At 42.4% G+C, this 9,159-nt stretch overlaps 1 protein-coding gene across 3 annotated transcripts; it reads left to right on the top strand.

The window, feature by feature from the left end:
- The first annotated feature begins 586 nt into the window (after positions 1–586).
- On the top strand, positions 587–5,104 carry LOC121427438. Of its 3 annotated transcripts, none has more exons than XM_041623844.1 (2): positions 587–3,368; positions 4,360–5,104. In XM_041623844.1, exons 1-2 carry the CDS (start codon positions 2,501–2,503, stop codon positions 4,404–4,406), a joined length of 915 nt encoding a protein of 304 aa, XP_041479778.1. In that variant the 5' UTR covers positions 587–2,500; the 3' UTR covers positions 4,407–5,104. The 3 variants fall into 2 exon arrangements, 2 of the variants coding, with proteins under 2 accessions (XP_041479778.1, XP_041479769.1); XM_041623835.1 differs by having other exon boundaries at positions 4,342–5,104.
- The last annotated feature ends 4,055 nt before the right edge of the window (positions 5,105–9,159 follow it).

Below are 9,159 nucleotides of genomic sequence, written 5' to 3'. Positions count from 1 at the left end.
TACACCCAAACAGTAAAAGACTTTTCCCAAAAGTAGACAGAGGTCTCAGAACCCACGTCTCGGGACAAAAAGTAGACAGAGGTCTCAGAACCCACGTCTCATGACAAAAAGTAGACAGAGGTCTCAGAACCCACGTCTCATTACAAAAGTAGACAGAGGTCTCAGAACCCACGTCTCATCACAGAAGTAGGCAGAGGTCTCGGTACCCACGCCTCATCCGATCCCACAGCCATAACCAGACGGAGGTACGTTTCAGGCCCCACGTCTATATTATCCACCATAATGAGCCAAACAACTGGATCGAAAGACTCTCCCCGTCAGGGCCCCAATCAAGCCAGTAATAACACTTCCCAGAACAATACGAAAGAGGATGGAGCTATGAAAGATGATGGAGGAAAGAAAACCCCCAATATAGCCAGGTCTAAACGAGGTACAGGGTTCAAAATCCCCCTCAAAGGAAAAGTCAAGACCCCCTCCCAGGCCAAACCCAAGGGGAAGACAGCTAAAACCCCTACTCCGGACGAATTAACCCTCGGGACGTCCGTCACCTTACTGGGAAAGATACCGAAGGTTAAGGGGGCCGAGTTTTCGAGACGATTCCCGTCACCAAGAAAGCGAAGATGGGGGAATCAGGGAAGGACGTAAAAACGGGTTTTCATCCCCCTGACGACACGGACATTGCCTCGGCGGCATGGTTCATGAAGATGTTCCAGGCGGCGCAAAAATGTATGAACTTGTCGAATCAGCCGATTGCAGGCGACACCAGCGCCCCTACCAGATCAGCGGCGCAGACCAAAACTCGGCCCGACAGCCCAGGCGCCCCGACGCCGGACGGGCCGCTGAGGCGTGACGGAGTACCGGCGAAGCGGCCACGGCCAGGACAACGGGACATTGAAAGCCGTACTCGGGGGAGAAGCCCGAGTACCTGTCATGCTCCCTCTATTGATATAAATGAGGATGATTCAAACTCTGAATATGGCTACCATCGGCCCATAGCATCCCGCAAGCGAAAATGGGCAGACTCTTTGCTGTCTCAACTTTCCACTTCAGGATCAGAGAGACAGAGCATTGCTAGCGGTCGTTATGAGAAGGAGGGGGTTTCAGTGATTAGTGAGGGTTTTTCTTCAGCTAATTTTGCTTCCAGACCCAGCTCTCGCCATGATAGCGTAGAAAGCAAGCCTGTTTCGGCTGCAGATTTGATTACGAAATACTGCCCCCAGCTTAAGGCAGAGACTACCGACTCAGAGGAATCTAAGCCTATTTTCTGTCTCGATTCGGAGCTTGGGAGACAATCTGTCAACTCAGCTGCGGTGAAGCTTGACAAACCCTTCTCATCCTGCCTGAATTACCTTAATGACAGGGGAAGGGACTTACGCCCTACCAACAGAGTGGTTAAGAAGCATTTTCGCTTTGGGGAACGAGACTTTAAGCACGCTTTCAAGACTCCCACAGTCCCAGATGCAGCCTTTTGTGTTGGTGATGCTAAGGCTAAGAGATCGCGCTACTCTAATCAGAATCCACTCGGGTCACGTAGATTTAAGCGTATGGAGAGTCAGTTGACCTCTATTGACCAGGCAGCCAGGGCATCTATGCGCCTAGCAACCTATCACACATATCTTTTGACAGCCTTTCGGGAATCTGAGAGACTAGGTATCTCCCCAGAGGATCGCAGAGACATATGGGAGTGTGTTCTGAAGATTGCAGAATACCAGTTTGAACAGGCGTCGAGAACGGCCATACTTTGCACGAGAGCAAGACGTTCACAGGTCATTGACCTACTTCAGATTGAAAAAATGCTACTCGACTACTCGAAAGACTGCCAGCCTGGGGGGATGACCTTTTCAGTGGTCGTTTTCAGGAAGTTTTAGAATCTTCCATCTCTGCCTCTTCCACGGCTGATAAGACAGTGTACAGGTTGTCTTCACATTCTTATGGCCAACGTTCCTCCTCACGTCAGCAGGCCTCTGGGCCGAGTAACCAGCAACCGCAAGGCCCCCCACAACGCGAGGTCAGGGATAGGAGCCCCCAGACCAATCAAAGGACCCCTACACCCTTTCGGGGTCGACGCAGATTGTCCCGCGGTTCTCAGTACCCCCCTAAACACTTGTGACTCCTTGGCCGGACCGTTTTCCCCAGACTTACACGCCCCCGTAGGAGGAAGGCTCATTTTCTTTGCAAAAAATTGGAGCCTCATAACAAGAGACAAATTAATTCTCAGGATAGTGTGGGAGGGATATCGGGTCGAGATCGACCCAGATTATCGGGATGCGTTCGCACAATTAACCACCTCTGCCCTCCCCCACTCTCTCGAAACGAGAGAGGCTCTTTTAAGGGAAATCAACGAACTGGAGAGAAAGCGTGCAATTTCCAAGGTGCCCTCCAGCCGAAAGATTGTTTTGTCAAATGTCTTCCTAATTCGGAAACGGTCCGGAAAATTCAGGATGATCCTGAATCTAAAGAAACTAAACAGGTTCATCGAAAACAAGCCATTCAAGATGGAATGCCTCTCCAAGATCCTGCCCCTGCTTCGCCCCCACGAGTGGGCGGCATCTATAGACTTATCGGACGCGTATCTTCACGTTCCAATAGCAAGGTCCTCTCAGCATCTCCTAGGTTTCGCAATAGGAGGGGACACTTACCAGTACCAGGCCCTCCCTTTAGGCCTTCTCATAAACTGGGAAAAATCAAGATTGACTCCAACTCAGACTCCGGATTTCCTTGGAGCATTTATAGACATCCCGAGTCAGGTGGCAGCCCCCCTTCCCCACCGGGTTCAGAGAATGAGAGCAGTCGCGGAGCAACTCCTGTCCAGTCGTCTCTCGACTGCGAAGACTTGGCAGATTTTTCTGGGACTCTTAGCAAGCTTAGTGAATACAGTTCCCCCTTGCAGACTGAGGATGAATTTTCACATAAACAGTTTGGAGATGATTGCGGTGCAGTTAGCCCTCCAACACTTTGCATCCGAGATAGTGGAAAAGTGTGTCCTGATAAAGTCAGACAACCAGACGGTGGTAACATATCACATAGCAGACTTCTTATCGAGGGGGCGCTATCTCCCCTCGGAATGGATGCTCCACGAGGCTGTGGCCAGGGAGATATTCAATCATTTCGGCAACCCACAGATAGATCTATTTGCCTCAACACTACCAGGGACCCAGCACTACTACCCCGAGCCCAACAAACTGAGGCTCACACTGTGGCCCATTACAGGGCAGCAGCAATCAAGGCTGGACTTTCTGAACGGGCTGCCAATTTCTCAGCAGCAGAACGTTTACGGTCTTCCACACGATCAACCTACGACTCCAGACTCAGTCACTATGTGAGATGGTGTCGGCAGGCTAAGACTAATCCATGCAGGGCATCTGTAGGTGAGATTGCTGAATTTTTTATATCTTTGTATGACAAGAATTTGGCATGTAATACTATTCGGGGTTACAGGTCTGCCATAGCTGTCCTACACGAAGGCTTTGACAATGGTGAATCTGTTTCCTCGTCTATTTTTCTGTCACGGTTATTAAAGTCCTTCTTTCTTAACAGACCCAGTAGAAGGCTTCTTGCTCCTGCTTGGAGCCTTCCCCAGGTGTTAGTCTCCCTCAGTCAGCCCCCTTTTGAGCCAATGCATAATGCATCTTTGCGGGATTTAACCATAAAAACTGTTTTCCTTCTGGCAGCGGCTTCTGGTCAGAGGCGTAGCTCTATCCATGCTCTTACCACAGCTCCTGGGCATATTCGTTGGGAGAAAAACAAGATTAGACTTATTCCTCATGGCCGTTTTCTTGCTAAGAACCAACGGGAGTCCTCTCTCCCTCTTGAAATTGTTCTACCATCCATAAGTTCCTTTTCTTCAGTTAGGGAGGATAGATTTTGGTGCCCGGTAAGAGCATTAAAGAGAAATTCCAGTAGTTGCAGTAAACACTGATTTCATGAGACAGTCTGTAAAACAAGGCTTAATTGTCAGTATATCACCGAGGATCTAGATCTGGTACAGTTACATTAACTGAACTTTGTGAAATCTTGAAATTTATGCTGAAAAATGTTCACACCGAAGATCCCCAACACAGATAAGCGCACGTGGGACAATTTATAATTATTGCTTAGGGCGTCGGGCCCGACGCCCTACCCGATTCCTGTGCTTATTTGCTGATTTCTCAGCAATTTCACAATTTCTTCCAGAATTCTTTGGCACATGCGTTTTATTTATACAAACAGACACTTTGGTGGTCATTTCATTGGATTCTGTACGAACTCATTTTGATATCGTTACCAAAACTAGCATTTACCTTTAAAATGGTATCTTGATAAGACTAAACAATTTCGTGCTTCCGATCAACTTTTTGTTAGTTTCATTCCCCCTCACAGGGCTGTCTCGCCGGATACTATCTCTCGTTGGATTGTGGAGGCAGTGAAATCTGCTGGTGATCCAGTCATCATTCACCAGAACATTAGAGCCCATGACACAAGAGGATTGGCTGCTTCCTGGGCCTTATTCAAGGGCGTACCCATGGAGGATATAATGAAAGCGGCATATTGGTCCAACGCTAATACATTCACATCCTGCTACCTCTCGGATGTCCTCGGTGATGAATCCAAGTTTGCGAGGGCCACCCTGTCCGGTCCCCATCGCTAATCCAAGGTATGAGTTTAACTTTACAAGCTTGTCATTAGTATCTTGTATAATAGAATTGATCTGTAGGGCCTCTTGGCTTTGACCTTTGGCCTGACCACCTCCCATAGTTGTTTCCGTGGGAATCTGGCATTTAAGGGAATAGGTAAGTATGGCGTATCTGAAGTAGATTATGTTGTTCAGTAGTGAACACCATATCTACGAAGTAGCCATACTTACCTATGCTACCCTCCCACCTCCCCTCTTTCTGTATCTGAGGTTTGTTTGCCTAAGAAAGAGGAAGTGAGCCACGCACGCAAGGTACTTATAGTATAGGGCGGGGTTTCCCTCCTTGTCGTGCAGGGCTCTAGTCTGCGTTGCAGACTTTTTCTCCTTTTATAGGAGAAATTTTTGCCGGGTGTATTCGAGCGTGGCGATCGAATGGCATTTAAGGGAATAGGTAAGTATGGCTACTTCGTAGATATGGTGTTCACTACTGAACAACATAATTGGCTTTGACATCAAGCGCAAAATAGAAAGCCAAAAAAAAAGTTATAAAAGAAGGGTGTAATCATATAGATAGATGGGCCCAATCAACAGTCAATTTTCTCTATTTCAATAATTTTTTCCCAGTCTCTCAGCTGGAATCCTTCTGTGCATCTTATCTCTCTTTATCCTCCATATTTTGACACTCATGAAGAATATCCATGAAAGAATACTATTTTGTGGTAAGGAGAATAATGCAGAAAAAAATATAGAAAATCTTTAGAAAAGTAACATTGTCATATCAAGTACAAATAACTTACCAATGTGGTAGAGTGAATGTTGTTTGGACTAAAGGTTTTAGGTTTAGATCCCAGCAGGATCATCCCAAAGACTTTCATAAATTGGAACATCCACATTCACTCGAGTTAAGAAAGGTAATGGTATTGTAAGCCCAGTGTTGGTGTTTGAAGCGCAATTTGGATTGTCGTTCCTGCTCCAAAACCTATTGGCCCGAATTCACAAAGGTGGATTTGAAACCCCCCCCCCGCTGAGTCCATGGTTAATGCAGATTTCCTGTATAAATTACGCTTATTTTACCGCGTATCGGGCGCGTGTATAAAAAAATGTCCAATTCTGATGCGCGCCAAATCGACACCTGTTACCATGGTAAGATACGCTATTTTATTCATGAGTCTACTGCTTGAAGAGTGGACTCATGAATAAAAACAGTGGACTCATGAATAAAATAGCGTATTTAACCATGGTAACAGGCGTCAATTTGGTGCTGTGTGACAAAAGCGCGCATCAGAATTGGACATTTTTTATACATGCGCCCGATACACGGTAAAATAAGCGTAATTTATATAGGAAATCTGCATAAACCATGGACTCAACCGTGGGTTTTCAAAACCACCTTTGTGAATTCGGGCCATTATGAGTCTACACAAATGGTCCGTATCACAAAATTGACAGCTCAACACTGCGAGAGTGACTTTTCAGGAACTACTTCATTTTATGTCTGGTGCTTTGCTCATATAAACATTGACCGTCATCAACACCGAACTTGAAATCCCAGAATGATAGCAAATCATACCATGCAATGATGTGCTATCATTAGGGGAGAACAGTTTTATAAAGTGGCTACCCTAAAATGAAACATTTTTTTATTTTGCTATTACATACAAGACATTTCTAGAGATTGGTTGTGGACAAGAAGTTCCTAAGTTTATTACTGTGTATTAACACTAGCTACATGTAATAATAATCATATATTTCCATGGGATTCACATTCATGGAATTACAATTTTTTTTTTTAAAGTATGACATGGTTTCTAGCTTTACCTGGTGGTGTTTGAAAGCATTTATGTGGGTTTATTATGGAAGAATATATACCCTGGGGGAAGGGACTTAGAGCAACATCCACATTGAGACCTCTGCTGTCAAGCAATTCAGGGGCCCGTTTCATAAAAGACTGGCAACTGTTGCAACTTTGCCAATTTGGCAACTGGCATGGAAAAATTGTGATTTGCTGCTGAGCCCTGTTGCCATGGTAGCTGTCATTATAGCAAAATTACAACAGTTGCAAGTCCTTTATGAAATGAGCCCAGGTCTTAGCAACTATAGGTGTCTTTAGAACATGTCTGCCTGTTGCAAATTTTATATCAAAAGTTTTCTGATAAAGAAAATGTTGCAGCTATTTTTTTTTACGATTCCGATGTAGTTCTCAACCAGAGTCGCAGCTTTGTTACACCAGTATTTATATTCATCTGTATGTGTACTAATATGCTGGTATTACCCATGTGCAAAAATGTATTCTCTCGTCTTGAGTATACTTGGGTGGTATGGGGGGTTTTTCAGAGAGAACTGTACTCCATTTTTTTCATTTCAAATCACCTTCCTTGTTTTATTAAAAACAAATATCATCACTTAATTTGCAGTTTCATGTATACACTCTAATTTTTTTTTTCTTAACAAATAAAGAATTTACCTGCCCTTTCACTTTTAATAGTAATTATTTGTTTACGTTCATGCTAATTATAATGAATTCAGTGGTTCAGAGTAAATGAAGGAAGAAGTAAGAATTAATTCTTTGGCATTTGATCTAAATAAATTCAGCTGCTTAAAAATTTGTGAGTGAATTAAATTCTGTTCAAGAAAAAAGTTAAAGAGAAAGTAGCATCACTTGAGTGTATGTAATAAGGGCTTATTTAGATATGGCATGGCGAACCAAGAACATTGTGTGTGTCAATGAATTTTGATGAGATCTACAAGTATATGCTACTGAGACAGGACTCGTTTTTATAGTTGCCTGACTGCAAAAACCTGTGGAACAATTGGATTAAATGATACAGAAAATATGTTACAAGGTTGCCAATGCAAATTTTTAGACATCACACTGCTTTGAAATAATATGACTGGACGAATACATGCATACGAAGTGGGTTGGTTTGTAGTGCCATGTCTGAATAATGCGAATGTGTGTTGGGAGGGTAGGGTTCTCTGTCATATCTCAATGGATGGTGGTTCCTAAAGCTCTTCGGAAATCACACATGACTTTATGTGCAACTTATGTCCCTTCTTGTGAAATACTGTTACTGCTTATTTTCCTGTTTTGACACAAAATTAACATAAACTTTGCATTCCAACTGTTGGCGTCCATCCGAACCGGCGTATCGGTCAATTTAGGTAAATAAAATAAATTTTTAGATTTTTGCAGAAATTGAAAGTCCCATTCCATATATACTTAAATTTCTAGGCAGCAATTTATTTTAGTTCCTGAGATCTTTGGGTATTTTCAGAGTGCAAATTCCATTGGAAATGTGTACTGTAGCAAAGCAAAAAACAGCTGCGCGCACTTAATATGCAAATGTGTGATCGGCCAAACTATCATCTTGTGCAAGAAAGGTTTCGAGTCGTGCCTTACAAACATCTTTATGAAATGTTCCCCAGGGTCAGTATTCAATTTGATATTGAAATTAAGTATTTTGCTCAAGGAAAATAAATATTCATCTTTGGTATTCAATTGTATTTTGGGGGCTAAGTATGTTGTAATTCTAAGTAAGCTGCCAAACTGGCTTAACTCTGGCTTGCATGCAATTTACAAACGTGCAGTCATACATTGCATACGCGCAGTCATACATGCACAGATGGATAAATTGTGCATTTTTTGGCTTTATGACATCACAATGGTTATTATTACTGTAATTATTTTGCTTAAATTTGGCTTGATAAAATACCTACTGATCTGAATACAAGTTTATGCATCTTGCTCAGCCAAGCAAAATGCTCAGTAAAATACTCAATCCTTTCAATTGAATACCAGTCCCAGCCTTGATATTTAGTTGGATTTACTTCCTCCATATTCTATCCCCCCATCTTTTAAAAAAAAAATGACTTTTCTATCTCCATCTTTCCACTCTTTTTCCCCCTCTGTATCTTTTCAACTACCATTATAAACCCAGCCCATGTTTAAAGTTAAAGAGGTACTGTAAAATCTGGTGAATATAACACGTCATTCAAAAACACAAAATGACACAAAATTTAATATCTTGTTCTTTATTATTCTTGTTATTTCTTGGACACATCCAGTTCTAGAAAAAGAAGAAATTGATAATGACCTGCATTTTAATATAAACTGATACATATTTCACTAAACAAGAGAAATCAGAAAATGAACAAAATATTGACTGGAATGGATCAAGGCAGAAAAACCTATTGAGATGAAGAACATTTTTCATCCAAACTTACTAAGCTTTTAAGTTCAATTAAGATAAGTCTAGCATTTCATTAACCAAACTGGTCATGAAAATATTGAAACATGGTCTCATCTTGGATAAAATGCAATCTACTGAAAGCTGAATTCGGTAAAAAGTCACTATAAGACCTATAAAATTCTATGGAAGAGATGTGTTGATAATGATTTTCATGTTAGCTACATGCCTATCACATTTTGGTGACTAAATATGACTACTCTTGAATTCATTTATTAATGCACCAAATCCCCATTATCTATAACTAATTTGACTTTTTTCTTCAATGATAAAATATAATTTGTTTAAAATAAATCTTAG

The sequence above is a fragment of the Lytechinus variegatus genome, chromosome 1 (genome assembly GCF_018143015.1).
Source record: "Lytechinus variegatus isolate NC3 chromosome 1, Lvar_3.0, whole genome shotgun sequence".
Classification (NCBI taxonomy): domain Eukaryota; kingdom Metazoa; phylum Echinodermata; class Echinoidea; order Temnopleuroida; family Toxopneustidae; genus Lytechinus; species Lytechinus variegatus.
The sequence above is the reverse complement of the archived record's forward strand: the minus strand, read 5'-3'. Positions and strand labels throughout refer to the sequence as shown.

What these genes read in the sequence shown, in the direction of transcription:
- LOC121427438 (XM_041623835.1), top strand. Translation starts at nt 2,501, where the DNA reads ATGCCTCTCCAAGATCCTGCCCCTGCTTCGCCCCCACGAGTGGGCGGC. An exon ending in TCCATGCAGGGCATCTGTAG is followed by an intron (nt 3,369 to 4,341) that starts GTGAGATTGCTG and finishes ACTTTTTGTTAG; the next exon opens with TTTCATTCCCCCTCACAGGG.